At 42.8% G+C, this 25,301-nt stretch overlaps 1 protein-coding gene across 4 annotated transcripts in view; it reads left to right on the top strand.

The window, feature by feature from the left end:
* Positions 1-25,301, top strand: part of EXOC1 (exocyst complex component 1) — a 791,619-nt gene that overhangs the window by 48,835 nt on the left and 717,483 nt on the right. For all 4 annotated transcript variants that reach the window (XM_069631625.1, XM_069631623.1, XM_069631624.1 and 1 more), the window contains exon 2: positions 19,423-19,547. In XM_069631625.1, coding sequence (XP_069487726.1) covers positions 19,424-19,547 — 124 coding nt within the window. In that variant the 5' untranslated portion in view covers position 19,423. The remainder of the gene's footprint in view (positions 1-19,422; positions 19,548-25,301) is intronic.

Raw genomic sequence — 25,301 nt, 5'->3', positions numbered from 1 at the left:
TAATTTACTTGTGTTTTCTTTTCAGTCCTCCTCTATCCCTTGTACGTGTGCACTCCTTTCAGGTTTCCAGTCATATTATCAGTGTATACAGACTTCGAAAACCGAAAACAAAATATACTGACTTTTAATGATCTTCATTAAGGAAAAATGTTGTCGAAGGATAGCTAAGGAAATACCTTTTTATTATAAAGCCACGGTGTAGGGCGGTGTTGTGAGTGGAAGAGGGCAGGGTGAAGGGTTTGGGGGGTGGGGAGGTCCCACTGTAAATTCATATTTATATTATTATCATTTAAAAGGATTGTTTGGGAAGTGCTCGTACTGTTTTCTCTGTGTTTCTGACCATTGAAGACCGAAAGGAAATAAAAAGAGCAGATATAACAACTTGGCAGTGATAAAGGATGACATTTGGGTCGATGAAAAAAGAGCAAAAAGTTAAACTGTGCAGAATTTAATTTTTGTTATTTTATTGAAAAGGAATTGTGGTAACTCGGACATAGAAGATGGACCAGAGCACATGTTTCCCATTAAAGAGTTTTTATTAAAGGAATGAAATCTTCATCTGTCTGTATATCTAAGATGATGGATTCCCTACAATTGAAAGAAAATAATAAACTAGTGTTCTTCTGGGTGTCTAACAAATAATCCAGCCTCTGGCCTAACCTATTATAACCCATCATCTGTCCTTACCACTAAAGACAAAAGAACATAAACATTGCCTTGGTAAGACTAATACCCCTTTTCCACATTTGAGGTGGCTGGTTTCTGACCTCCAGCCAATTGTGTGCTTGGTTCTCTTTTGTCTCATGCTTAAGCTACAACTCAAAATTGATGCTCAAGGTTTCTCTCCTCCTAGAGCCAATTGCTCTGTGCCTCCAAGAACATTTTCTGATCAGTTCAAATGGTTCCATGCTTAATTGGAATAACTGGTCTTGTGAGTCTATTCCTTGACTGTCAAAACAGGCTTTGTGAGTCTGTCTTAGTTTCCCTTGGTTCACCTGGGAGCGTCTTTTAGCCCAGCCCGTAGTATCCTATAGTCTACTATTTCTGGAATCCCTCTGTAGTTCACTCCTGCTTGGTCTCTCACCCTCTTGCAGGCTATTTTATGTTGTAGCTGCTCATGGGCTTCCTGGCTCTTCAGCCCAGTTCAACTTGTCACCATTCTCACCCCTTTGTGGCATGCCTGCATTCTCAGCCTTGCATAGGCATAAAAGCTTCTCAGCCCTTCGTGGCTCCTCTTTAGTTTCACCCCCTCATAGGCAAACCTCATTGCTTAGTCTGTCGTGGGCTATCCGGCCCCTCAGGCCATCTGAGTTTCGTAATGCGCTCACCCCTTCATGGGGTATTTCGGTACCTCACCGCCCTCTCCCGCTCCTCTCTGTCAGCAGCATTCCTGGTTCTTGGCGGCGTTGCTCGTCGGGGGTGGTAGTTTCTCTGTTCAGTGCATAATCACGACCCCGACTTCTTTGTGGTCGGGTCTCCCATTTCAGTTCCTCCTGTCGGCAACCAAAAGGACTTTGGTGTTGCTCCTGCTGCACACCACCGTTGTACAGCGTCGGTGGCAGCTCTGTCTCTTGATTTCTCGTCGGTGCATCGTTCCTTGTGCTCTCCGCATTCCTGAACTTGGCAGCGTTCCGTAGGTCTCTGGTTTACTCTGCCCACCACGCAGATGGAATGGCCCTACCCCCAGCCTTCTCCTGCAAGGGAGAGGTCCCGTCCTCTGCGCTCAGGCACAGGCTTCTGTCTCTCGCCTTCCGGCCGGTTCTTCCCCCTGCAGGGGTCACGGGTCCTTTATGTTCCTAACCAAAATGAGAGGAAAGGCTCCATTGTTTCCGCTACTCATGCAGAGAAGTTACCAAGGCTGGGTCACTTGGGCATTCCTTGTCCCCAAAGAGGGCGTGGGGGGTAGGCGAGGTTCTCCCCCAGTGGGATCCCGCTATTCCAGTCATCTAGCGGATGTTAAGCATAGGAGGCTCCCCTCCCGAGTCCCAAAAGGGCTGGATTACCCTTGGGGAGAAGGGTCAAATTCCTCAGATTCATTGCATGCCCTGTCTGTTGGTTTGGCGGACCCCTCTAGTTGCCCTAATGAAAAGCGACTGAGATAGTCCCCATTCTCTTGTTCCTTTCCCTTGCCTCATTACTCTGGCATTGGAGTCATTTATAAGACACATCTATGTTAGGAGAGAATGGTCAGTAATCGGACCAACTTTTTGCCCTGTCGAGTAATACTGTACTCTGGTAACGGGCCATTTTATAGCTAGAGCCTCCAATCCTACAGGTGCATAGGTTTGTTCTCTAGTGAAAGATTTCCTACTAGTGTAAAGGTTTGGATGCCCTCGCCTGTCATGCAATTGTGAGAGTACTGCTCTCAAGCCTACTTTGGAAGTGTCAGTCTCTAAAATAATTTCATGGTTGAAATGGGGCATCTTCAGGGCAGGTTCATCACAGTGTATCTGTTTTAACCTGTCAAACCTTTTCTGATCCTGGTGGGTGCAGACAAGCTTGCTTTGGCTGGGAGTTTTTGAGATTGTCTGTGGGATTCGGAGGTCGAAAGGTTAGTGATGAACCTTTGATAGTAACAGGCTAGTCCTAGAAAGGCTCAAAGTGCCCGTTTGGTTTTAGGGGGAGGTGCCAATGCCACTAACTTTACCTTTTTGAGGTCTGACGGTGAGCGTGTTTAGCAAGTGTGTTGACAAGTGTGCTGCTGTCTTGCTGGTCCCGCTGTTTCTCTTGCTACTATACTTAGATCTTTTCTACTGGGGTTTGGATACTCTTTGAGGACACTTAAAAGGACTATACACCATACTAGAGTGTAATTGCACTCTTTGATTGCTCAACAAGTAATATATTTCTTGTTTTGTTCTTTTTCAACCGCTGCATCAGCTGACCACACCCATTTCTCCCAGCATCCTTCATAACGTGAAGGGCGCGCGCGCGTTTAACAAGTGTGTTGACAAGTGTGCTGCTGTCTTGCTGTCTGACTGGATGCTGGGACTGGGCTTGGCATATACGTTTAAGTGCTGATCATTTTATGTTATCTTGCCTTGTTTCCTTGTGTGCATTGAGTTGCAAGGGACTCTTGTGAAATACTCTGTGTTGCGGATTTAGGATTGGAGCGTAGAACTCAATTTTTCGTATTGAAATAACTTGTAAAAATATAAATAACAAGATTTTCAGCTCGTTATAACCAGCTTGTCCTAAATTATTCGTAATGTCCCTGTGTCTCTACTCGTTGAAATCTGGCATGCCGCCTCTCAAAGATATAACTGGAAATGCCCCAACAATTACATTGTTGAGAAAATCCCTAGCGACAGCTGCGGTTAAAACGCACTGTTTGAAATGCCAACGCCGCCCCCAGTCAATGGGAGCTGATATTCGCGCTTACTGCAATAATGGTGCGTCGCGGGCAGCGCATCTGGGAGGAGAGTCCAAATCTGATGGTTCTATTGTATCTGGAGAATCATATATTGTAGCTCCCTATTCTAACATGCCTTTAAATGTAATAGTGGACAGTGCAGCATTTGTACCGGAGCTAAGAGACACAGCAATTGAAGCTGCCTACTTGAACTCCGAACTAATCTCGGATTCCTTAGATTCATTTGTTCCAGATACTACGCAACCAATCAAGGAACCTTCGACTTGCACAGTTGCTTCTCAGCGTGAACTATGTGAGGCATATAATGCAGTAACTGTAATAGGTCACGCTGATTAAGCTGCTTTAGCCTTTATGAACATAGATAACAGTAACTGGTCTGAGTCGCAGGAAATCCTCTTTATTCATTCGAATTCTGGCGACATAATGCAGGTGAATGCTGAATTGAAGGGCAATATGTCTATGAATCATATTATAGAAGGGCCTGCACCTATTTCCTCACCAAAACACCATGCAAGTGTGCACAATCCTAGTTCATTTAATGAATATTATTTATCGCAATCACCTGCCTTATTTGCACAATCTATAAATCACTCGTTGTCCTTTGCCGACCCCACTCCATGGCGCCCTAATCTTATTCCTATCACTGCTGGCAATCAACAACCTCATCAATTTCCATTGCCGGAGACTCTCGCCCTAAATAACACGCTTGCTGCAATTAATAAAGCTCTTATCTATTGCAAGATTGTATGAGGTACTTGATCAAAAGTTAAATAATCAGACAGACATGACCCAGCTGGTCACCGTGAAGGCGACATCCCAATATTGTGTTTAGTTTGGAGCCTTCATCAAGTACCCACAAACTTAACCAGGCTCCTGTATCTCTAACAGTGGGTACGCAAACTGAAGCTCTTATTCAAGAGAATCCTATATTTAGAAATGATAATTTAAAGACCGCTAATGCTGCAGAGTCAGTAATAGCAACTACGCAAAACAACATTGTAAAGGTAATTAAAGCTGTAGTAAATCAAGCAGCCAGTAGGGAGTTAATAATTCCTTTCGCAGAAACTACAAATCATAATCTAACTCAGGAAGTAATTGGGGATACCCAATCCTGTAATCTGAAAGTCCCAATGTCCCTAACGCAGCAAGGTATTGCTACACATCCTACTTTCAATATTTTTAATACATCAAAGCCAGTGATGGGGGGGGGGGAAAGATCTGCAAACTACAGAAGATGAAGAAAATATGTAAAAATCAAACATTGGGGTAAATACAAACTAAAACAAGGCAATTTATCAACGCCTTACCTATGCCAAAAAAAATGCTAAGCAATCTGGCTTCAGTAGTTGCTTCAAAAGCAGCCAGTATGCTGCCACAGGTCATTACAAATCAACCTATGCCATCTATATGTACTTTGAAGTACAAACCTTTTGGATGACCTTTTAGCACTATACACACATACTGAAAGACCGAAGAATACTATAGAACCGGTAGCATCCTTTGATGAACGACATTTGCCAGCCTGTACACAACTACCTTACCCTGTTAATGGGAATAACACCTCTATGGGTCTTGATGGTAAAACTGAGAGCGAAGTAGGCACTTTGATCCAACAGCACCAATTGCCAAATAACAAATTAGTAAGCAAGGCCCTGACAATAACTGCACTGGAACCTGTGCATCCTACGATTGATCAAATGCGTGAGGAGATAAAGAAGTCCCTAGCACAATACATGTCCCTAAATCAAGAGTTTTTAACTGAAAAGACTGCAAATAATATGAAGCATTTACCAGTTCCATCATACAATCCTGTGTTGAAAGGCCCTCTAGCATTACAGTCCATGTAAATAACTAAACAAAACCAGGAAACACCCACACCCATTAATAGGCTGACACATTAGCATCAACCCTGCTGAATAAAAATACCCTGTTGACACCGAATGTTAAGCAGTTGCAGTATAAGAGTTGTCATTGTTTATTAATAAAATGTTGATCATCCATATCCAAAATATGATCTAAATAGATCAAGTATATTAAATATGTGTATGGAAATACCAAGTTTAGAAGACATAACGTCATCTGATATTGATGTTGTAGAATTCACTGATTTCGATCTAACTGAAGCGAGATTGTTTATTCGTTCTGGTGTCGTAATGAATACCCTATGGGGAGCAAGATCTGCCTTATATGAGCTGGAATCTCTTGTATTGCAAGATAATCGCAATACCAATACTCTTACCGTTCCTTAACATATGGAGCCCAGAGAATCTTTGGTTCTGATCAGCAATATCCTAAGCATGCTTCTCGCAGCTCAGCAGCACATTTGAAACACATGGCCAATGACTCTGAAGTGCAAGCGTAACAACTCCAGAAACGGGAGATAATTCGATTGGTATCATGGAACACACAAGGTTTTAGACATTTGATTAATTCAACTACTAATGATATAGGCAAATTTGATATAATCACACTTCAGGAGACCTGGCTATCAACCGCCCCCGTTTGGGATGATTTTGGTGTGGTGATGGTACCAGCAATTACCCAGGCAAGAGGTCGGCCAATGGCTGGTAGCTACACAAATCTCTAGGAGATTCAATATTCAATTGTGTACATCTCCTACTCCTTATATACAAGTAGTGAAAATTGAGAGAGATATCTTTACGGTTGCCCTCATAAACCTCTATTGCGGCAGAGCACACCTCCAGTCTGACATCTTTTTTGAACATATCGAAACTATTCTCGATGCTCTTGCTCTTGAGTCAGCCTTAAGTCATACGCTAATAGTAGGTGATTTAAATCTCCACTGCCTGGCAGATGTTGGCAAACAGGACAATCCTGATGAAATACAATGGAATAACCTTATGTCAGAGAGCCAGTTTACAATGCTGAATGGTACCATTCAGGGTGACACACGCCACATTGTACGTGGCAGTGAGGAACCCAAAAGGCGATAATTGATTATGTCTACAGTGACCAGAGTTTTATGAATATAGCTCAATCTCTTCAGATAAAAACAAATTGACATAGTGATCATATTCAGTTTTGTCTTGCATAGTCTTGGCCTCTCCAACAAGTTGATCCAACGAGACCAATGTATCAAGATCGTATGTGCATTAACGATGTGAGGAATCTTCTGAGGTGGACGGCTAAGTCGCTACTAGACCTAGTACAAACTTTAGCATGTCAAAGTGTGGGCAACAATCGATATCAAGAAGGTTGCTATGTAACATCCATGCAAAAATATATATAACATCTACATGTGTTTGATCATGTTTTGAAAGCAAGAAAAGCACTCTTAAGACGAAATATACAACACCTCAAAAATCTCCCATATTTGGAAAGACTAATCCAAGTAAAGCATCTTAAATCGGTTTATAAAAACTGGGTCCGGGGTAGGAAGGCCCTCCAATATCAAAAGGATGGGGAATAGATGCTAAAGCATCTGCAGGAGTTTGGTCCCTATTAAATGAGGTGTCGAATAAAACACAAGCCTCAGTCCAATTAAATGCCATCACTGAATCCCGATAGAGGGCATTTTATGAATCCCTCTTTCAAACACCCTTGCCTGAATGCTACATAAATCTGCATAATGTCAAGCCGGAACAGCAAATATTAATTGATCGAGGTGACATCCTACTATGTATTTCAAGGTTAAGCTCCTCCAGAGCCCCAGGGCCTGATGGCTTCAACAGTAGTATGATGAAACAGCATCCACAAGCCTGAGCCACCATCCTTCACTTGATCTATAATCAAGTTCTGCACACAGGGACGATTCCACCCTCTTGGAAGAAATGGATTATTATTCCGATCTTTAGAAAACGAGATGGGACCGATCCTGCGTCCTACATGCCAATGGCACTGCTCGATTGTCCAGGGAAAATCTTTGCCTGCCTGGTATTGAGAGATTTTAACTCATGATAACTAGAGAAAACCTGCAAGATCCATTCAAGAAGAGTTTCATCCCTGGCCTGGGCACAAGCATTAACCTATTCACACTTAATGCCGTTAAAGCACTTGAACAGCAGAGAAAGCATCCATTGTATATAGCTTTCGTGGACTTTCGTATGGCATTTGATTCGGTACCTAGGGAGTTGCTATTCAGAAAATTGATGGACCTTCAATGCTCTTGCACATTCTAAAATGGCTATATGAATTTCACACTGAAACAACCGTTCAGATATGTTTAAGCATGGATGGTCAACTGTCGGCGCCAATATTGATTTGTCGAGGGCTGAAGCAGGGTTGTATTCTTGCTTCAGCCCTCTTCAACTTTATTGCCGATATGAGTAGGTGCTTTGTTGGGCTAGTGACTGCTTCGCCGATGTTGAACAGACAAACAATAAAATGGTTGTTGTATGCCGACGACCTAGTCCTGATATCCAAAACACCCAAAGATTTGGGAACTTTGTTGAAAGCCTTAGACAAATATGTTCAAAACAATTTTATAACCATCAACAATATGAAAACACAAATAATTCAATTTGGGAATCCAAAACAGCTAAATAAAAGAGGCACTGGCATCTTCAAAATACAAAACTCCAAGTGGTTTCAAACTATATCTATCTGGGGGTTAATGTAAATAACCATCCCTGGGATCTCCCTTATCATGTGAATTTGAAAAGCAAATTGACCACAGCCATGTCGCAAGTGAGGGTCATTAGTGGAAGGTATAGTACATTTTCAATTAGTCCGCTCTTAACATATTATAAGCAAAAGGTAACTCCTATTTTGTTATATGGAGCAGCGACCAAACAATGGAAGCCTTATACCTTTTGGGGAAAAAATGGAAGGGAGGTATTGGAAACCATTTTTAAATTGTCTCTATCTCAGCCGATTGCTATAATTGGGCATGAATTGGGTCTCATATCACTTAATGGCATTTACACTTGGAAGCTCTGTTCATTATATTGCAAATGGATATTGGCAAATAATTTGAATGGGCTGTTGTCTATATTATCTGATTATGTTAATACAACAAATTATGTTTTTATCAAGTTGTGGAGGTTGAAAGTGCATACTGTTCTTCACAATGCTGATATCACACTTGAGCTTCTCTTAACCAATCCTGATGAAGCTAAAATAAAATTGTGGCAGCACGATTGGATCAAGACAAGAGACCAATGCATGCTATATAAAGACTTTAGTCAGAATCCCTTCCTATTGAATAAGTATGGAGTTACAGCTTCATATCTAATGAAATCTCCAGATCCAGAGCATTGAGTTAAATGTATGCGCTTTAGATTCAATCTATGGCGGACAAATGAAATTGTATCGAGATGGCAGCTATCTCCTCAAATGAGTTCAATCTGCCGTTTCTGTCATGTAGGCTGTGAAACTTTAAAGCATCTTTTGGTTGAATGTACTGAGTTATTATCATGGTGAGTTTTCTTTTTTAAGCATCATTTTAAAGGATGTAATAATTTAACTGCTCAATGTTTGTGGGAAGCAATTAAATATGCAATTGTGAACTTCTTACAAACACTGAATTTGAACCAATGCAGTGCCACAAAATGATACTTCATTTATGAAATAATGTGTGTTGTACTGGTTTAATAATATCTATTCTTAAGTTGGGAGTAAATAGGATATGCAAGTGAACCTTTTTTGTGTGAAGTACACTTGACATTGTGATCATTCAGACTATCTTATTATTGTTTTATCTTTGTTACTTACTCCTTTTTATTGTGAGCTATTATGAATTTTTTGATGTACTTTTCCTTCTGTTTTATTTGAATTTAATTTTTTCTACTAAAAAGAAATGTATACATTTGATAAATGTAATTGGATACATTTGTGTTGAAAGGTTGAGTTTGTGACTCAGCCAAATCAATTAAAAAAAATATTTTATAGTTGTGGTGTTACTCCCAACTCTTGCTATGAATCACAATGTCATCAAGATAAGCCGCTGCAAAGGCAGAATAGGGTCTTAGCACCTTATCCATTAACCTTTGAAGGGTGACAGGGCATCATGAAGGCGAAAAGGAAGAATGGTGAATTGAAGCAACTCCTGAGGAGCAGAGAAGGCTGTATTTTCTTTGTCAGACAGGTGAAGGGGGACCTGCCAATACCCCTTTATGAGGACTCCGGTTGAGATGTACTTGTCGTTTCCAAGTCTTTCAATTAACTAGTTGATCCTGGGCATTGGGTAGTATTGAAGACTGTGTTGGGATTTAATCTCTGGAAATCAATGCAGGACTGCCAAGATCCATCAGGCTTGCGGACGAGTACAATTGGGAACGACCATGTGCTTTGAGGCTTCTATCGCTCTCAATTTTAACATGTTGGTTACTTTTTCTTCTATGGGTTTTCTGCATACTTCAGGGCTATGCGGTAAGGTGTAATGTTTACCGTCTGCCATGAGGTGTGTGAATGTAATGGAAGAAGTTCCTAACCTTGCGTGGTTCTTCAGAGTAAGCCTCTGGCAATTGTGTTAGCAGATCTTGGAGGTCCTGTTTTTGGATGGTGGTTAGATTCCCTGGGATCAAGTTGAAATCATGTTCTCTCTCAACCAAGAGGGTCACCATAGGGACTGTACTCTGCTCAACTGGGACTGCCTTCAAGGTCTTTAGGAGGTTAATATGTTATATCTGTTTTTTATGTCGCCTCTCTGGTTTGGAAATCAGGTAATTGAGGGGTCCTTTCTTTTAAAGTATATTGTTTGGTCCGTATCACTTTGAGACCATTTTATTCTCGTATGTAGGTAAGAGGACCAATACTTGATCCCCTTCCCTGAAAGATCTAGTTACTGCCATAATTATGTTTCTGGTGTTCCTGTGCCCCAGAGAGGTATTGGTTCACAATCTCCCTTGCCACTTTTTCATATGAGATTTTAACTTTTTAGCGCTTGGGTTATTGGTAAGGCTGCCTCCTCCCTCTATTACCAGGTTTCGCTTAACAATTCAAGTGCGTGTTTGGGCTCTCGCCCTTAAAAAAGTGTGGAGAGGGAACATCCCAAAGAAGATTGGAGGGTTTTCTGGACTGCAAAAAAGGGTAAGGATATCATCTGGTCCTAATTTAGTCCACCCGTTTCCACCAGCATGCTTAAATTACGCTTTAAGGAATGGTTGAAGCATTCTACCAGACCGTTAGTTTTGGGTGGTAAACAGAAGTTCTTTAGATGTTTATGTTTAGGACCTCCTTCACACCCTGCATAATTTAGGACATACATGTTGTGCCTTGATCAGTAAGGATTTCCTATGTGAAGTCCTCCCTGAAGAGGAAGAGAATGAGGTGCTGAAGGAATTTTGACACTTGTTTCTGAGGGGGAATTCCTCTGGATAACCAGTGGCAAAATCCAGAATGATAGGTTTATACTTGTTACTCAACTTAGATGGGTCCAGTGGTCCCACTATAGCCATTGATATTCTGAAGAACGGTACATCAACCGCAGATGATGGTTGTGGTACAGATGTAGCTAAGGTCTTTTGACAGATGTCACAGTTGGTTACATAGGTCTTACCGTCAGCATATACGCCTGGCCAATAGAATTTAAGGACCTTGTTTTGTGTTTTTGCCACACCCTGGTGACTGAACCTCAAGTGTTAATGAGCCAGTTCCATGACCACCCTCCTGTGGCTCGGAGGAGTTATCAGTTGGGTTTTCCTGGTGCTGCCTCGGTCGCTACAGACTCGATAGAGTGGGACCTTTTTCTTGAAGAAGCAGCGTTCATTCTGCTGTAGGCCCTGACTTTCGGGATAGCCCTTTCGAAGGTCTCTGCCAGAAGTTGTGGTATCGTCCCCTTTATTCTGGGAAGGTGGAGTCGGGTTTATATCGGCTTCTCCAAACCTTAGAGAATCTTGAGAGTTTTGTCAAAGATTGTTCACCCCCTGCGCATCTGGGATCATAGCTTTTTTCGAGGATTCCCTGGGCAATTGGCTCCCCTTCCTTCATAGCATATCTCTGGGCTCCTGAATTGTATAACACTACTTGAATCTCCCACTGGTAGTCTGAGTCTACATCATCTGCTGCTACATCAAGAGAATGCCGGCAAGCTAAGGAAGACTTGGCCGATAACCTAAGGTAACTCCCCTGGGGAGGGGAGATGCCAGTCAGCCATCTTACTCTACTGGATATCTCGATATCTTTGGTACTAAAGAAATCGAATTCGATAGATTGGGGAGTGGCTCTTTCGGGTAGTTTAGCTGAGGGATTCAGACGTTGAACTAACATGGGACCCAAACTTATATCGCATTGTCTGAATTCCACTTAAGACATGACTTGTGGTATGTCAGACATAGGAGACCGACAAGAGGACATGTTTTCCAACAAGGTGGTTTTATTAACTAAATGAAATCCTTGTTTGCTCCTAGCTCTGTGATGATGGATTCCCCAATCTTCAAAGAAAATAACAAACTAGTGCTAGTTAGGATGCCTCACACAAATTCCATCCTCATTCCAAACTTCATCTAACCTCATCTCTCCCTACGACTAAAGAGAAAAGAACATAAATCCTGCCTAAGTAGGACTAATGTCCTTTGTCTTGGCGTCTTGGCTTGTGGTGGCTGGTTTCTGACCTCTAGCCAAGAATATGCTTGGTTCTGTTTTCTCTCAGGCCACTGTTGCTACAGTTCATAATGCATGCTTGAGTCTTTCTCTCTGCCCAAAAGCCAATTGTCCTGGACCCTGAAGCAAACGTTCTGATCAGTTCAGATAGTTCCACATTTATTTGGAATAGCTGGTCTTTTGAGTCTGTTCCTTTTCTGTCATAACAGGCTTTGTGAGCCAGTCTTTGTTTCCTTTGTTGCACCTAGGAATGTCTTTTAGCCCAGCTCGGGGTCCCTGGTATTCTGCTACATCTGGAATCTGTCTCGTGTACACCCATGCTATGACTCTTACACTCTTGCGGGTTATTGTATGTTATAGCCACTTCTGGGCTTCTTTGCTTTTCTGCCCAGTTCCAGGTGTCACCTTTCTCACACCTTCGTTGGCTGCCTTAATTCTCAGCCTTGTATAGTCTAGAAGGATTCTCAGCCTTTCGGTTGGTCCTCTTTTGCTTCACCCGCTCGTGGGGTATCTTGTTGCTCAGCTCATCATGGGCTATCCAGTTATCTGGGATTTGTTGTGCTTTCACCCACTTGCAGGGTATCTCGTTGCTCAACATGTTGTGGGCTTAGGGCCTCTCATGTAATATGGGTTTCCTGATAACACTCACCCCCTTGTGGGGTTTTTCGGTGCCACACCGCGCTCCTCTCTCTCAGCCCTGTACCTGGTACTCGGCTGCATTGATCAGCAGAGAGGCGGCTTATCCATTATGCGCAGGGCCATTACTTATTCATGGTTGTGTCTCCCTTTTCAGTTCAACCAACAGGACTTTGGCATCACTCTTGCTAAACACCGGTGTGCCCTTTCAGTAGCGACTCAGCCTCTTGGACTCTCATCGGTGTAGTGCTTGTAGGGCTCTCCGCCTTCCTGATCTTTGCTGCTTTCTGTAGGCCACTGGTTTCCACCATCCACTACGCCTTCTACGTGGACCTGCCTCCAGGGTCCTCCTGGAAGGAAGACGTCCCTTCCCCTGCGCTCTGGGGCAGGCTTCTGTCTCTTGCCCTCAGGCTAGTTCTTTGCCCAGGTCATTTCTGGTCCTCCCCAAAATGAGGGAAGGCTCCTTTAGTCCCACTCCTCATGCAGAGAGGTTACCAAGGTCCGGTCAGAAACAAAACCATCCATCTTTAAAGGGCCCTGTACGCTATGGTACTGCTCAATACCCATATAGCCAACAAACACTGCTGAGTCTGTGTTGCAGGGAGGTGTAGAAAACCCTTTACTTGTGAGTTACTTGTCCCCAAAGGGGGCAGGGGAGTCATCCCAGTGGGATCCCGCTTACCCTGTCCCCTAGGGGATGTTAAGCGTAAAGGGCTCACCTCCATAGTTCCATAGTCCCAAAAGGGTTGGCTTCCCCTTTGGGAGAGTGGACGAATTCCACAGATTCTTCTGTGTTTTTGCAGCATTATAAAGACCTATAACCCTCCTTTGAGCAGTGATTACCGGAGTTAGTTGAGGAAGATTCACACTATTTTCATTTCAGAGACGTGGACGGACAAACAAGCCATGCAACATGGCACATCACTGCTTTCCAGGACATCTTTTTATCATCCCATTAAGGTTCCTGTACCTGTTACGACTGAAACCTATTTTACACTGTAAAAACTGACCTTAGCGCAAAAAAGACCTGATTCCTGGACCCTTTGAGCATGTTTCAAATTTCCTTTGAGTTTACAGGGTCGTTTGAGGGGGTGCGTACAGGATGCAGAAACCTTATCTAGTTCCAGGAATCCCCATGGCTGAGTAGTCATAACCATTGACTTGCCTCTTTATTCCGAGGATACTGGCCGCAGACTCGTAGACATCAGGCTTAGAAAAACCGCAGTCCTCCCATGGGTCACAGCAACAGTAAGTGTTTGAAGCAAGACTTGCTAAATGACACCACCAAAGGTTTATTTGGAGCAAGCCTGCCGAAGACAGGATGTGATGATAGTTATATAACATACTTCACAACTTGGGGAATTTCACAAGTCATCCAGAGGTAGGTTGGTTTATACAGATAACACGGAAGTCATTGTGAACAGGAAACTGACAAGGCAAGATGTACTGCTACACAGTTCACCATCCTGCCACGTCACCATGAACAGACAACAGACAAGGAAAGATGCACAATTACAGTTTGTCACGTGTTATCTATTTATATTGTTGTGAGTTTGCTGACAAATCAACCCCACCCCCCCAGACCCCTCAACATTTGGAGACCCGTTTCAGATATAGGAGGCCTTGCATGCTCACGATGAACCCCAGGAAAGGGCAACGGTCTGTTTCAACACCTCCGAGTGTGGGAATTACTGCATGGCCAAATAAAAGCCAAATAAGGTCCCGGACTTCCTAACCCTCAAGTTGGAAGCTCATAGTAGCAGAGTGTATGGCTGGGATTCCCTGCTAAATCCATAGCCTGAGCATTTGACCAGAACGAAGACCAGGAAATTTGAATGTGGCAACCATCCCTGATTGGGTGGGCTCTAAATGTTTGCATGATGCAGTGTACATACATCTCCCAAGACGTCTGTGAAGATCAGGTTTTTTTATCACATCTTTTGTTGTTTTTACCTGTGGCTGATCCCGCAGCAGCTGGAAGAAAAACGTGCCTGAAGAAGATAAATGCTGTGCTAAAATATCTCCTCCGAGTCTAGGGGAAAAACTGCTGGGCTATGCGCAATCCTGCCCTTGGTGCTCCCTTCCTGTGATTCAGCGGTCACAGCTAGGTTTCCTTCCCCCAGGACTTTGTTTCCTGTAACAGCAACATTTGCAGCCTGTGCGACGAGCACCAACTCTCCTGCAAGGGCCAGCGTTAGATATTAACTGTGACCTGCATTTGTCCAAGAGAATAGCATAGCTTCATTGCTTGCATCCATTGCCTACTGAAAGTGCAGTCCTGGCTACCGCAGTAGCTGCACATGCCACAACCGCAGCCTCAAGTTCAGCTCACAGCGTGGCAGCTACCTAGTGCAGCGTCCTTGAGTCATCATCCTGGGCAGGGGGTTACCACCTGCATACTTGTACCTTTTATCGTTGAACCGTTATCCTTAAACAGAATTTTAGCTTTTTGGCTCAAAAAATAAGATATGTCTTAATAAAAACATGATTATCTTCTCTCACTTTAGGAAATTCGGTATTGTTGGTCCTTCTCAGCCAAATTATTGGGTTTTCTCATTGAGACAGATTTGTCAGTGAGGCTTCATGTATCAAAAAAAGATCAGTTGGCTCTATATCATCTTACTCTTCTACGTTGGAGTTGGGACTTCCTTCTTCCCAATTATTTGGTGTTGTCTCATTTTGTTGGTGGGAATGCTGTACTTGTGGATGCCCCAAATAGTATTTATATGCCCTTAAAACTAGCTTTCCATGCTGCCGCAAAACATATTATTGGTGAAAAATAATTTCACTATGTGTTACCAATCTTAACTTTACATTGGCTTCCGCTTGAGGAACGTGTTCATTTTAAAAGCCTTAAGAGTAGGTTATCCCTCTTAGTGTGCCTCCAAATTATGTTTTTGGCCCGGAATTACATTTCACAAAACTGGAATTAATTTGTTTTGGAAATTCCCCCCATGAACAAAACAAAGTGTTTTCCTGTGCAGCCCTACAGTTTCAGAATAGTCTATCTGTTGCTATTTGGGCAGCATCTTCCTTGTTTCGTTTCAGGGGAAACCTGAAAATACATTTTTCTACACAAATGATTATTAATGGTCTTCTACCATCAGTTTTATCTCCATTGTTAATTGAGATTAATTCTACATGAATAATGAACATTTGTGTTCGTATAGCATGATTTTTATAATCATTTTATTGAGTTGCATTCTTGTATTGTGGTGATTCTGTATTATTTTTCATTGCTGTACAGTGTTTCGATAAATACCTTTAAATAAAATAACTAAACCACATGACCATTCTACACGGCCTTCTGCTCGTATTTGGCCCATAGAAAAGCATTGGGCATAAGTTGTTCAAAGTGGTGATACGTGCAGGCTTTACAAATCTTTGACAGCTGGATTTCACTTTAAAAGCCACACTTTTGATAACATTGAATTTAGACTCAAGAACTAAATCCTAAGCATTTGGTGAAATCGCTACCATACTTTTGCTGAAAAATCACTTACTGGTAATACAGTGCATATTTCTTCTTAATGAAACATACATAAAAAGTATATTTTAATGGATGCACTGTTTGGATAATACCTTATTGCATTTTGTTATATGTTACACAATACCATTTTACCTCCCTGTTCCACTGTTGATATTCTAGACTTGCAGCGCTTTTACCCCTGGGAGCGAGAGCTATATACAGAATAGCCCATCACACTCTCTGTTGCAGGACACAGACACAGTCAAATGCAGTAGCTAGGACGTCCAGCCTCTCATACAAAGAACTGGGACAACCACAAAGTCCTAGATACATACAGTATCTCGCTCTTTTGAAAAACTCCACTTGACCCAAAAGCAAGGCCATAGCACCCACAAAGATAGGATAGGCCGGGATGTCTGGGAAAGAAGCAACAGCGTACCATGGAGCAGAACCATGTGACCTTGAAGTAAGGAAACACTTGGGACTGCAAGGGTCACTTGTAATGTTATATGTTATGGCACCAACAAAGATAGGATATGCAGGGGTGTCTGTATAGGAGGCACAGACGTACCATGGAGCAGAACCATGTGACTTTGAAATAAGGAAACACTAGGGACTGCCGGCGTCCCTTGGATTTTATGTTATCTGCATTTTAGTAGAGCGCTACGTTTGTCCAAAGGCATATTGGCGCTGGCGTTAAGGAGTGCAAATTAGGGGATCAGAGGCGCAATTTTGATTGATAAGATGTCTTTAGTTGTTTCCGAAAGGCTATTAGATTATTTTCACATCGAAACAATGGTGGCAGGCTGGTCCACATTTTAGCCGTCAACACTGAGAATGAGCGCCCTCCTTTTCTTTCTCTTTGATAGGGATCGGATGCTGATGGTTTTTATTGGTTACATCTTTGGGTGTGTCGAGGTGTACGCAATTTGAGTCTAGTTGAGAAAGGAGAAGTATTTCACCAACTCAGGGTTTTGAAGGGGATGCACATAACTGCTATCCATTTCCTTACTGGACTGTGTAGTGCTCCAAGTGCAGGGTTGATGTGATCACAATTGTTTTATGTTCATTAGCACCCTGCAAGTCATTGTTGACCATTGAAAATGCTCGGAACGCGGCCTGTATTCACCAGGGACAAGCCCGCGTTCCAAGCATTGATGAGCTCTCACGCTCTGTCGTGAGTGTACTTAACCCTTGACCTCAACCTTCAGTGTAGTACTCTGCCTCAGCTACACACGATTTTGTAAAAAAAAAAAAAACACAATTTACCACAGCATACTCACAAAATGCTCCAGAGAGTTGGAATCCTCACTGCCTGCAAACGCGCACATAGTGCCGCCAAAAATGGGACAATTTATTTTTTGTCCCTCTGCTCCCCTCCTCACCGATCACACTTACCTTATCAGTGCCTGCATGAACAGCAGACGTTAGGATTTAGGAGTGCTGCAAGATCAACCACGCGCACACCGCCTCCAAACATAAGACCATTCCCTCGGCACATCTCCTGCAATCTCCAAACCAGTGTGACCACCATGGAAATGGAAGAGGGTGCTCATACGGAGCCCCGCCTTCCATTTCCATAGTGGCCATATTGGTGTAGTATTTTGTCTCCATCAACGGAACGCCGTAAGACATCCCATTGGCGCAGACAAAATGCTTTCCTTTTTTTTTTTTCCCCTTTTCTTTTTTAAAACCATTAGCACCCGGATAGTAAAACTACACTGGTGCTAATGGCGACATTAACCTTGGCCGCGGGCCGACCCGGTCTGTAACGGCACTGCCTCCCTTGTTAAGGGACCCTTGCTTCGCTCGGGCCCTTAACTTGGGTGGTGGCCGTTACCGACCGGGTCGGCCCGCCGCCTCAGTTAATATCGCCTCAGTAAGATTCTGGTTGTTTTGTACTGTACTCTTCAGACGCGATGAAGAAAGGATTCTGATAAACTTAAGAAGGCACTGTTACTGAAATCAAGTCTCAATAGAATCAAGGCATCTACAATGGTTACTTTCTGGGGGGAAGGAAAGTAGAGCGAGTATAGGTTTGATTTTCTTTTAAAAGGGGGAAAAACAGGATTTAGTTACTGCGTTTATTTGAGAGTTTAATGTAAGGGACCTGCCGACCTAGACCTCTAGATATGTTACCTCGTCTTTTGAGTTGGGACAAGTTCCTAATTCTTCAGGCCAGAATTCAAGAGTGTGAGGGCCATCCAGTTCTTGATATCAACTAGACGGTTTTTGCTGTAATTGATCAACTGGAGATGTACATTTTGGCTCTGGCACAATTGTTCGCGGTCGAATTGACCGTGGTCAATTCAGCCGCAAAGCCAATTTTGCCGTGGACAAAATGAAAAATCCCCACACAGCCCCCCACCGACCCCCTACTTAACTTTTTGCCGTCCGTGCATGATGTTTTTACCCTGCGGCATCGGATCCGTCCCTCATTTTGCGAAAAGGAGAAGCTTATGGATCACATTTTCCTTCATGGGTGCAAATGTTTCTAAAGATGTTATTGATGCTGTATCTGTGCTATTTGGGTCATACCTGGTAATGTTCCCACTATTAGAGGCTTTTCAAAATCATTCCTGATTTTTTTTCAATTGTTTTGGACAAATTGGGGTAGCAAGACGATCGAGCAGAGGTTCATAGGGGGTCAGATCATAGTGTGTCGGGCCATTAGAAAGCTTGTTTATCACAGTGAATAGTGTTGGAGCGCTATTGACCTTTGAACACATCTTTTGTCCACAGTAGGCCACCTTTATTTTGAGGATCCCTTTTTTTTGTATAGCAGTGCTGATGCTGTTTAAGTTCCCTAAGAGCAACTGGAACATATGCTCAGTGCCTTCATCTTTCCTTGTTTCTTACTTTGTGGCGCATATTGTTCAGATCTAGTGTAAACCATCTCTTTTTTACTCTTTTCTGATCTCATTCGTGACTGTAGCAATATTGTCAAGTAGCTCTGTGGTACATAGTTCTTGTGAGGCAATCAATGAGTTTGGGTTATTGATTGGCAATGAAGATGTCAAATAGGGTTTAAAAGTTAAGTAATTAGAGATGTTCTTTTATTAGTTGTTCCAACATTCGGGAAGTGGAGGAGGTGGTACATTGTCTCTTAGCGAGCATGTCAGGCTCTATAAGTCTTTTGAATGGTATCCCCACGTGATTGGACCAGGACATTTTTAGAGGACCATCAACTGTTGATTTAGATGGTGAGTAAAGAGTTGGTCTAACGTGTGACCAGCGTTGTGCCTGATACACTAGCAGCAATTTATGCTCTTTATCTTCCAGTGAATCAATAAGGTAAGTTGTTTCAGTGCTGGAGCGTAGTTCAGTCCAGTAGTTGAAGTAACCTAGTAAGATGCCTTTATTATATGCCAAGAATATATCAGTGTGATCAGATTTGTGATCCGGTGCCTATTTTTATACCTGTCTCCATCTTGCCTTACAGAATGACGGCCATCAAGCATGCACTGCAGAGGGACATCTTCACGCCCAATGATGAGCGCCTGCTAAGCATTGTCAACGTCTGTAAAGCAGGCAAAAAGAAGAAGAACTGCTTCTTATGTGCTACAGGTAATGATGATTGTATCTCAGACGGTGACTATTGCTCAACAGTGGCTGGAGAAGGCAGCTTCCATTTGCATTAAAGGCATGGTCTAGTAAAAATGTTTATTGTCCCTACGGGTCGGCCATGTTTTTTTAAGCCTAAGTGGCTCGATTTTAGAAAACTTTCCTATGGACCTTACCCAAGTTTTCGTCCATTAAACGCACGTGAAAACAGGCACCAGGGAGCCGCCATTTTGTGATAATCCTATCACTTGCCGCATCGCCCTGGCTGACCTGCTTTTGCGGCACTAAATCAATTCCCCCGCCCCTGAGCCTGACATTATCAAAACATTCATATTCCCCGCCTCTCTCTGTGACGTTACTGTGCTGTGTAGGCAAACGCGCCCAGTCGTCTTCTACGCGACTCCACACAGAACCCGGAAACCAACACAGACCATCTCACAACACAGCGCGCCACAATTCGGAATATGAAACTGTACTTTAAAATCAAACAGCAACACGGTACATTTGGTAAAGTACATTTATTTGACATTAAATGTTTACAGAATATTCAGCAATTGCCATATGAACTCCGAAAGCCATTTATTTTCTTTTATCTGTATCCGCAATGGTACACAGGGTGTTGCTTTTCGTTAAAAGAAGCACTTTGGAAGCACGGTGAACCGCAAGGCTGTTCCATCAACTAGGCACTAGTCCATCGTAAAGGTCGATATGTTGCTTCTAGCCACTAGTACAGCGTAAGGGCATGTGGGCCCTTGGCGATCGTCCCATAAAATTGTCAGTGTGCTCCAGTTGTTCACACGACTCTGCAGGTGTCTCACGAAGAAACTGTCTGCCGGTGTCTCAAACCGATGGCAGTAGCAGAAGGGGAGCAAATACCTGTTATGAAAACAAAAAAATTATAATTAGTCTCGCCAGCTGATCTTCATTAATATCACTCCTTTTATTTATTACAGCCGATCAGAAACTATTTGCTTGCAAGGATAGTTCAATGGAGTATGTTCGGCTCTAAAATCAATGCGAAAAGTAACGAAATAAATCGAGGCCAACACACAATGATAAACGACAGTTAGTCTACATGCGTGTGGAATGATATGATATATGATATGGCATTCGTAACGCGCCTATACACAAGTGTTTCAAGGCGCGACGAGGCAGGTGGGGAACAAGGGCAGACAGACAACGATCCTACTAGGCCAGGTGTCTTTCTGATCGCGCATGGGGAAGGGGGGGGAGGGGGTGTAAAAGTGCTGTACATGGTTAGTCGAATACAAGATAAATAATAGGGCCAGCTGGTGGCAAGTGCAAGGTAAATGCCGGGAGAAGGGGCTGAAGGATACAGAGACAGTCCCGTAGTGCAGGTAGGAAGTGCAGGGAAAAGTGGCTGAGCCAAGGACCGAGATCGGTGAGACCAGTGGACCTGCATGCCCATGTGCCCACTACGAACACGTTTTCCTTGCTTTTCCTTGCTCTTCATTCATTCATTTATTCATGCATCCATTCATTAATTCTTCATTCCGGTATAAAAGCGTCTAAAGATTTACTCACATTATATTTGAAATTTCCATTGTGTCTCTTCGTAATGCAGCCTGTAAAACGGACCGTGCTCTTGACAACGATTTTTCGTATACTGAACTAAAATGAACCTCGGTCTAGTTTCTGAATTTTCTGCCTTATCGTCTCTTACGTTATTGCGCATCCCCTTCAAATGTAGTTCTTTCGGCATGGTCCCTGTCTCAAGGTCAAAAAACAATAGACCCTTATACTTCCAGTGTGACTTGTGGGCCTCTTCTGGGCGCGAGCTGAAAATCAAAGCCGCTGTCCTTCGCATTCTTTATTTGCAACATCACGTAGTAAAGGCATCTGTGAGAACTTGAAGTTTAGAATCCCTCTATGTAGTGCGCCTCAATGTGCAAATGCGAACTGGCTTCTCTCCCAAATGCCACGGCCCGCTTGGCGCGTTCTAAGTCCCCCAATTTTGTCCCCGTTGTCTGCGAGCTTTGCAGCCCAAATGGAGACATTTAATTTTTGGTGGAAGGTCAGGGAAAGTATAAAGTACCACAGGAGTTGAGTTAAAAGTGAGATTTATTGTTTGTTTGTTTTATTATTTGCAATACACAAGCCTCCCCTCCGTTAACAGTGCGCAACAGTGCGCAGCATTTACATTTACATGAGATGAGACATGAGAAAATTATATACATACACATATATGAGGTGAATAGAGAGAATTCAAAGATGACACCCAGCTTGTTCGCCACCCATGATGGTGAAGGTAGGGGGTTAGGGTTACAGGTACACTGTACAATAACATTTCTTTACAAAAAGACAATCGTATTGCAATTATTTAAACCAGGATTTGTACTTCACAACCAGCTGTGCTTCGGGTGGGCATGGCACAGTCGCAATGTTCGGTGGCAATGGATCACTGCTCTGCACAGAAACGTCCAAAATTCCATATCTGTGCTTCTCTAACACAAAAACAATAAGGCCTTTCACAAAGTCGAACTGATCACTGCTCTGCACAGAAACGTCCAAAATTCCATATCTGTGCTTCTCTAACACAAAAACAATAAGGCCTTTCACAAAGTCGAACTGCATTTCATCATAGACTGGTTTGATCACCCATTGCTTACTTCGTTTTGAAAACACCTTAGTGTAGCGAAGCATCCTTACTTTACTCCTAGTCCTAGATTGTTCACGTCCGACATTGCTGTTATGGGCCAAGACCGCTAGTAGAGTGAGATGTTTCATGTCCCGAAAGCTAAAATGCAAGCGCGTTGGCTTGTACTTTAGGCACATATTGTGGAACACCTCCAAATCTCCTGTGTGACAGAATTCTGTCAGTCCTCTCAAATCTCTTGATAGAGTTTTGTCGAAAACAATCTTCTCAATGGCTTTGTGTGTCGGTGAAGATGGAATCAACCACTTCTTCTTCCGTGCCTCCTCTGGGGACAAAGGGCCATGTTCACATTGGTGGAAATGTTCATTTTCTGTCCAGCGGTGAACGTTGGTACAGTGGTGCATCAGTGACTGCCATTTTTCAAGTAGTATTTCCACTGACCATTCACAAGTTTTTGAGCTCCACCAAAGATGGTTGGTGATAGAATGGGACCACTGCAAAATACTTTCAAAACCTTTTTTTTTTTTTTCCTGCAGCCGAGATTTTCTTACTGATTGATTTAGCAAGATGCCATACGTCAAATTGATGATTAATATGTGGAAACTGCTCTCTCATTGTCTTGGCAATTGAAACGTCTGTCCGTGGCTATGAGGTCGATGGGCATTCCCCTTGATTGTAGATATTCCACTGATTTCATAAATCCTAGTTTCTCCATGGCCAATGACGATGTACATTGTGTTACCTGCACGACCACCAAACTCATTTTCTTACTATCCATGTCCTGAAAGTGGTTGGTGCAGTACTTAGCAGAAAATCCAGGGTGTCGTACTGTCCATCGCCGGCTAACCTGAATCGTTTGCCTTCGAATGTACTTGCTAGAGACAATTGTTCAATTTTCCAAGCATCACTAATGGCCGGAAACAGATAATCACGTTGGTATATGTAGTACAGCGCTTTAGAAATGAAATGGAGTCCCACAAACTGAAAGAAAGCCTCTAACTTTCTAAAACTGGAGCCACTAAAAAGTGATGCAGCTGCACACAGTAGATTGCCTGCTGGCATTTTCCCCAGCATCGTTTGTGCAGACCATGAGAACCTATGATTTAATCTACAGGCGGCATTTATTTTGACGTTACTGCCTTTTATTTGACGAGTCACATTAATCAATGGCTTCCCACATACTTTCCCTCTAACGGAATGCACACATTTCAGCATACTTATAATTTCCATCAAACAACTGTCGAATACAATGTATTTGCTCTCTTTCATTAGACTGTCATCCTGCGTCAATGTTGTTTTCGGCCTGTGACCTTGTGGAGATTTCAACACATTGGAAAGTAATATCGCTGATATCAAGTTCTGATGCGTCTATGGATGCTGGGGCTGGTTCATTCTCTGTCATTTCGACATCTATTACTTCAACATTGATGGGAGAACACAACAAGGTCGACAGGTTTTTGGGCGGCAAATTTTTGGCGGGTGTAGATTGTGTGAATTGATCTGCAACTACTTCAGAGCTATCTTCAATACATTCAATAACATCTTCTTTGCTGTATTCTCCAAACACAGTTAATTCATGTTCTGGCCATTGGACATGAGCATCTCGAGCCTGAACACGCCTCGCCTCAATTAATAGTTCCTCCATAGTGTACATGGTCTGGCAAGCAACATCTCTCATTCGCTTCACTGTCTGTGTATGTATAGTTCTGACACCCACGGGTAACTGGAAGAGAGATTGGAAAAGGGATGTTCAGTTTAAACACAAGATAAAGTGTAGTCCAATTGACTGGAAAAAAACATAAAATTCTCCCCAGCACAAACATTTTTTTAAAGTTATGAACTGTTTGTAACTAACCTTTTTTTTGTTTTTTTTTCATTGCAACTTTTTTTGACTCGACCTTCAACATCTGCACGCTGTAGCTCCGATTCGTTTCCGCATGTCCTCCCTTCCTCTTGCGCTGCAACAACTATATTTTCTGTATCCGCATAGACAGCACGGAATGAGGCTCCATCGTCTCCCTGAAACATAGTACTTTCATTACTATGTATCAAAATATTGTTAGCATAAAACACACGTGAGGACGAACACACGCCAAACACGATTTAAACATTGTGTGCAACAATCAAACGACAAGTATTCGACCAGTGATGATCTATTTCGATGGAGCTGTCAGTATCCATACCTCTGGCTCTGCATGGACTGCCATGAATGGTTGTATTGGAGAGGAGGCATCAGCATCTCCCTGAAACACAGTACTTGCATTAGTATGTTTTTCAATATTGGAAACATAACACACACTTGGGGTCGACGGCACAGGTACATATAAAGAGATAACCACAAATGATGCATTGTCTAAAAGAATCAAGGAAAATCTAAATATGATCACATTTCATCGACTTATTTCTCCGATTTATTTACATCTGCATCATCTAAATGGGATGTTGTGATTGTAGTGGAAGCTCCGTTGTCTCCCTGAAACACAGCACTTGTGGAAGAAAGTGTAGCAAATGGAATCACGTTATATGATCACGCATGATGGAGCTGTCAGTATCCATACCTCGTGCTGCTGAAGAATATCTATGGATGTTGCAAATGTAGTGCGCACTTCTGAAAGCTGTTGTGCCGATTCGTATACGCATGGTCCCGCTTCCACTTCCCCTGGAATTACTTGAATGTCGGGCTCTGCATCAAGTGCAGAGGTTGACGCTCCAACTGCCTGAAACATAGTACTTGCATTAGTGAGGATTACAATAGTGAAAACATAACACACACCTGGGGTCACCAGCACAGGTACATATCAACGGCTAACCACGAATGAAACATTGTGTAGAACAATCAAACGACAAGAATTCCAGCTCTGATGATGACGCTCGATGGAGCTGTCAGTATCCATACCTCCTGCTGGTGAAGAACATCTAGAAATGTTGTAGATGTGGCGGACGCTTCAGCATCTCCCTGAAAGACAGTACTTGCATTAGTATGGATAACACTAATTATAACTGAAAACAAACACCAGTGGACGATAACTAAGGTGTATATCAATTGGAAAGCACTAACCAAACATTCGGTAAAATAATTACACGATAGAATAAAACTATTACTTGACATGCATAAAACAAGTCTGTAGCGGATTAGCCTA

Source organism: Ambystoma mexicanum, chromosome 6q, assembly GCF_040938575.1.
Source record: "Ambystoma mexicanum isolate Mex_15411 chromosome 6q, UKY_AmexF1_1, whole genome shotgun sequence".
Taxonomy (NCBI): Eukaryota; Metazoa; Chordata; class Amphibia; order Caudata; family Ambystomatidae; genus Ambystoma; species Ambystoma mexicanum.
The sequence above is the reverse complement of the archived record's forward strand: the minus strand, read 5'-3'. Positions and strand labels throughout refer to the sequence as shown.